Below are 5,449 nucleotides of genomic sequence, written 5' to 3'. Positions count from 1 at the left end.
TCCCTGAACACGTGGAAATGAAATGAACTTCTGAGGTGATTCTGTCTGTCCACTGAGGTGAACGGAGTTGTGCTTATGAGCCGCAGGTGTGGCTGCTTGAGCATCGGCTGCCAAACGAAGGAGCTCCTTCGGCGAAGCATGAGACTATGCAGCCCCCGCCCACTTGTGGCTATGCTAAGTATCTGTACAGCAATGGAGATTGCTACGATGGCCAGTTCTGGGCATCCCAGAGACATGGGGATGGTGTCTACTGTTCTGCCGACGGCATGAGGTAACAGCATGCGGCATGTTTTTGCGCATGTGACGTTTGAACATTTTTGCTTGTGTTTCGTCCGCACATACCTCTGCTAATGCTTGCATTGGAATGCTTTGGTGCGCTTGAATGGCAGGTATGATGGCTCCTGGGTCAGTGATGAACGACATGGCCACGGGGTGCTAGCCCACGAGTCCGTAGGGTACCTATACGTGGGGCAGTGGCAACACAACAAGAAAAGCGGGGAGGGTCATCTGTACTCCCGTAAAGAACGCTACTGGGGCCAATTCTTTGACAACAAGTACCACGGACGGGTGAGGTGGTTGCCTGGCGCAAGCAGCTTGAATGACCGATCATCCCCTGGTTCACACTGCTCGGGCATTTTGCAGGACACCTTTTAGCTGAACAGCTGGCTCACGGCTTGTATGTGGCTTCTTCAGACACGAATTAGCGAACAGCGCCAGAACCGGTATGGGCCTTTTGTGGGGTGCTGTTCATTGTGTGGACCAGGGGCGATACGTACAACGCGAAGGACTCGAGTATGAAGGAGAGTTTGCTAGGGGCCGATTTGAAGGTCTAGGTAAACTGTCAATCTCGCGAGACGAGGGAAAACAAACTTTTGGGGAGTGTCGAAAGGGTGTCGTTATAAGGGGCAGTTTCGAGGAAGGAAAGGTGACGGGTGTCGTCAACGCGGTGTACGCTGATGGAAGAACCTACACAGGAGAGCTTTCAGTAGGCCACCTTCTTCNGGTGTCGTCAACGCGGTGTACGCTGATGGAAGAACCTACACAGGAGAGCTTTCAGTAGGCCACCTTCTTCCATTAAGCCGCTTGACCAGTTACTTGCAGCTTGTAGTAGATACCTGCTGTGGATACAACTCTCGTTCCTTCTAGGTGTCTCGAGTTCGTTATAGCAGTAACGATATGATGAGGTATTATCCGCTTGTTCACTCTTAAACCCTCACACTGTGAAGGGAAGCAGTTCTTGATATCTTGCTTCTACCGGTGCCTTGTTGTGCATTCATCATTGCGTTTTTCTCAGCCGGAGACTCTGTTGCCGGAAGGAAGTGGTAGCATGCTCTACAGAGATTGTAGTTTGTATGACGGCCAGTGGAGAAATGGCATGCGGCACGGAGCTGGTGTTTTGACCATCCCTGTGGGAGTTCTGAGGGGTGCGAGTGCGAGTAAAGAAGGAGATGAAGAGGGGACGATAACTATCGATGGGCAGTGGTTAGATGATTTGCCGGACCCTCAAGCAGAGTGGAGCGTCACCTTCCCGACCGGGGACAAGTACTTAGGCAGTCTAAAATTCCCATCCATCGGAAGCAGTGCGGGTGCGGAGGTTGGCAAGGACATGCATGCGGAGCAGACTGAAGCCTTGGCAAGGATTGTACCGCATGGATGGGGACTAAGCAAGCGAAAGGACACCGGAGAGGTCTACGAAGGANAACATATCTCCACTCTGAGACATGCCACCATTAACCAGGGTTCGCGCGCAGCAGGCTGATGCCTCTTGGGTAGTGAAACCTGTTAGTGTATCGAGGAAAACGCAACCAAAGGGGCTTGACATGGGTTGCCTAACTAGAAGACTTCACAGGCGTCTTCTGGACCTAAGATAGTTAATCACTCGTTTTCTACTCACATTTATTTCACGTTTCTGTGCGTGCAGGAGTGCATAACGCGGAGTGGCGCAAGACACTCCGGTGAATGGCGGTTTGGGCATCCCCACGGGGAAGGTCGCCATTTCGACCCTACTTCAGGTTACACTCTTGAGGGCACCTTTTACTACGGAAAATTCGTGGCGGAAAACAGTCCAGGCTTTGTGAAAGACGAGGAAACTTGTGAAGAGCCGCCTGCGGGAGTCCCTCTCCTTGTATTTGAGGCATTTGAAACGTTCCCACTCGCCAACTGCCCGCTGTTTCAGCCACGTAGCTCGGCTCCCACTACTCCTTGCACTGCTTCACCTTCGAAGAGCCCTCGGAACTACGGCTGTTGACACTGTATGGGTACAGTGCACGTAGGACTTGCACAAGGCGGCTCTTATTCCGGCGCACGACATTTGTGTGCAGCTGAACTGAACATGCAAACGGCGTTTGTGCCACAGAGCGAAGACAACAATAAAAAATTGTGACAAAGAACTGCGGTGGTTTGGGCGTTGATGTCCCACTGCGGGTTTAAGCTAGAAGGTAGAGAAGGGAATAGGCGTGCCGTACTGTGCAGCAGCCAACCAAACGTTGTTGAGCCATGTTTAAAGCAAGAATGGCATTGCGTGGCTCGTATGTGACGCGTGCTCTAGTGCTGACTGCATTTTAAATGCCTGCTCCGTTCCAGATGTAGTTTGCATTCTCTGAGTTGTATGTGCTCCTTGACTTGTGGCCTTCGGAACGCCCACTTCAGAGGCGCGTCGAGCGTTATGTGACGCATTTAGCGCTACGCTGTGGAATCTGCTGAGCTAGTTGCTCCATAGGGGGAACGTATGCTCCCCAACTTAATATTCCTCAAAGGCTGACACAAGGGGATCTACTTCTTTTTTTCCACATGAAAACTGGGTCGCCGAACCTGCGCCACTCTTGTAACGATTTTCCCACCAAGTGTGGAACGTACTGGTGTCAAGGAAGTAGTACATAAGATTGGCCAGGATATCAAGTTCTTCACATCTGCACCACAACAGCGCAATGCGCTCGGCTTTTTGGCAAGAACAGATCTGTTTTTCCGAAGGCTGAAAAATATGAGAGCTTGCTTGCGCACCTGAGGTTTGTGGGCAACCGGAGAGTTGTGCGAACGTGAGCCAAGAAATGCCGATATCGCCGCTGCAGGGATTCCACATTGCACACTTCAACACTGCTTAGAGTTGACAGGCAAAAGAGACTTTTTTTCGTCTTGACTTGGTTCACTCGAACTTACCCGCATTTCCGTTCGGCTTGTTGTTTCGCTTGCGTTTTCGGCCAGCTGCTCAAAGAAACTTCCTCCAATTTTAACGGTCTCTTCCAGCTGCTGGCTCGTCAACCCGTGGTCAACTGATTGCCTGCAANACTTCCTCCAATTTTAACGGTCTCTTCCAGCTGCTGGCTCGTCAACCCGTGGTCAACTGATTGCCTGCAATTCAAAATTTGTACGTAAGTGTGCACGGATGAGCGGGACGCTGCATTTCTTCTCGATCCCAGCAGGAAAGCTTCGTTCACAACCAGAACCCCGCTTTCCCCCCGCCCCGCATCCTTCTACATGCTTCGTTCAGGTTACCGTTTGAAGAGGTCGCGAGTATCAGGTTCATCTTTCTTTTCCTTTTGTACACTCTTTTCCCTTAGCCTGAAGTCTCAAAACCGAATACAGATGGTGTGCCCTACTGAACGAGGAACCGTGGGGTGGCATTTACATAGGGGTCGGTCAAGGGGGGCGAATGCATACTTTCCTAGCATCAGCAGTATTACTTTGAGCCTGCATACTGCCCTGTTGAGCTTCTCCAAGGGAAACGAATAAGATTGGGCAACTGCTGAGAGCCTTCTGGCGTCACCTGTGGAATGCATCATAGCCGCCCAGAAAAGGAGGTACTTCGCCATTTGGGGCCCCATCATCACTTCAAACTAGAATCCAATTAGTGTTTTCTGTGCGGTACGCTGTACATACTAGCTTTTATTATGCGCCTATCGGTAAAATTTGAGTGCTCTGGTTTGTACGGACCTGACAGGATGAGCTGGCATGCGTTGGAAACTGCTGCTTCCGATTTCGCCAATAAGTGCCCCAGATAGCGGTCCATTATGCAGCCACTGCAAGCAGATCCTTTGTTTTCTCTTCCGGCTGCACCAAACAGAAGTATAAATGAGTTGTCGTGAGCTCGAAGAGAGGTCTAACTGCTGCCACTTTTGACAACCGCGTGCACTAACGCAGTGTGCCCTTACTCGGATGGCACAGCAAGAATATAACATCACTATCTTGGTCGAAAAGATCCTCCTTGGGGATTCTGTAGGGGTAGTGCTCAATGTACTCCATAACCTGCAACGCTGACCTGTTCAGAAAGTCAAAAAACACGACTGCAAAGCCACCATCTGTGTCTGGCGTCTACTGGGAACATACTACACAAGTAACGAGCTGTCACCCCGAAGGGTTTAGCAGGCCCATTTTCACGGGATGCTTCAACGAAGCAGGAGCTGAGGAGAGGAAAAAGTCTCACGTGCCGGAATGGTCCAACAGCCATGTTAAAAAAGAATGGGAAGTAATATCTCCCCCAGACTTTGTACAGGCGGTCTGAAATACGTCGTAAGAAACATTTTTGAAGCCTGCAAAACACCAAACTTATTTGAGTTAATGGGCAAAGTTAGATGCAAGGCGCATCCGTCAAATGTTATGCAATGCGCCAACTGCATGCCCCCACATTTTCTCTAGTGCTCAGGCCCTGGAGGCACTGTGTTGTAGTGTATCGAAAGGGGTTTCCAAACAGCATACTTTGCTTTTCAAGGTAGTCAAGCAGGAGAAAGAGCGAAACTAGCCTGGAAACCAGTTTCGTATCCACCGCAAAGTTGATATACACCACGAACATGTCGCTGACCAAGTCAGATATGACCGGACCGACCATGTCGCTCGCGGCTCTGGACTGCATAGAGGCTGCATGACACGACACACAAAATATGGAAAAATCAGTAGCTGCTCTGCTAGCATAGGCGAGAGCAAATATGTTTATTACCAGCCATATTCTATATTCTGACACATATAAAGCTCTACTTAGACCTCCAGATCGGGAGATATAATCTGTCCATTCCCTATCTACTAGCTTGTATTTCATGCTTACGAAATATAGGATGATCCGTAGGGTCCAGCTGGATCATATTTGCCTTTGAAATATCCTTTTGTGCGGGGGGAGATGCATTGTCATGCTTCTCGTCCCCTGTTCCTGGTTTAGCTTCACTGGCGCTTGAAGGGGATAAGTGGGGCGGCTCAGCGGCCTTTAGTGAAGTGCCTGCTGCAGTAGGCGGCACGCACTAGACAGCGGGAGTATGCATACACTATGGAAGCCAAAAGTACACATGGCAATGGATAGAGTCAGCGCATTCGCTTCGTCGACGAAATACGGAGTGGGAGCGCTTACGAAGATCTGGATTTCCAGATGTTGGTGCATTTCTTTGGTTATTCAGTGACACTAAGGCCTGCTCGTCGTCTAGGCTGGGCAAAACAAACTTGACCTTCGTGAAAAACCTGTTTATTG

General features: G+C 50.1%; 2 protein-coding genes across 2 annotated transcripts in view; one reads left to right on the top strand and one right to left on the bottom strand.

The window, feature by feature from the left end:
- Positions 1–2,248, top strand: part of EMH_0022880 (MORN repeat-containing protein, putative) — a gene marked incomplete at both ends in the record, with an annotated part of 6,369 nt that extends 4,121 nt beyond the window's left edge. The window contains 5 exons of the mRNA XM_013502033.1: positions 87–271; positions 390–567; positions 764–946; positions 1,295–1,687; positions 1,922–2,248. Of these exons, the coding sequence (XP_013357487.1) occupies positions 87–271; positions 390–567; positions 764–946; positions 1,295–1,687; positions 1,922–2,248 (1,266 nt within the window). The remainder of the gene's footprint in view (positions 1–86; positions 272–389; positions 568–763; positions 947–1,294; positions 1,688–1,921) is intronic.
- A 1,240-nt stretch (positions 2,249–3,488) lies between these two features.
- Positions 3,489–5,449, bottom strand: part of EMH_0022870 (uncharacterized protein) — a gene marked incomplete at both ends in the record, with an annotated part of 3,362 nt that continues 1,401 nt past the window's right edge. The window contains 8 exons of the mRNA XM_013502032.1: positions 3,489–3,558; positions 3,658–3,763; positions 3,931–4,047; positions 4,149–4,255; positions 4,421–4,526; positions 4,693–4,851; positions 5,036–5,206; positions 5,333–5,439. Of these exons, the coding sequence (XP_013357486.1) occupies positions 3,489–3,558; positions 3,658–3,763; positions 3,931–4,047; positions 4,149–4,255; positions 4,421–4,526; positions 4,693–4,851; positions 5,036–5,206; positions 5,333–5,439 (943 nt within the window). The remainder of the gene's footprint in view (positions 3,559–3,657; positions 3,764–3,930; positions 4,048–4,148; positions 4,256–4,420; positions 4,527–4,692; positions 4,852–5,035; positions 5,207–5,332; positions 5,440–5,449) is intronic.

Source organism: Eimeria mitis, genomic scaffold (assembly GCF_000499745.2).
Source record: "Eimeria mitis Houghton genomic scaffold, Emh_scaff813, whole genome shotgun sequence".
Lineage (NCBI taxonomy): Eukaryota > Apicomplexa > Conoidasida > Eucoccidiorida > Eimeriidae > Eimeria > Eimeria mitis.
The sequence above is the reverse complement of the archived record's forward strand: the minus strand, read 5'-3'. Positions and strand labels throughout refer to the sequence as shown.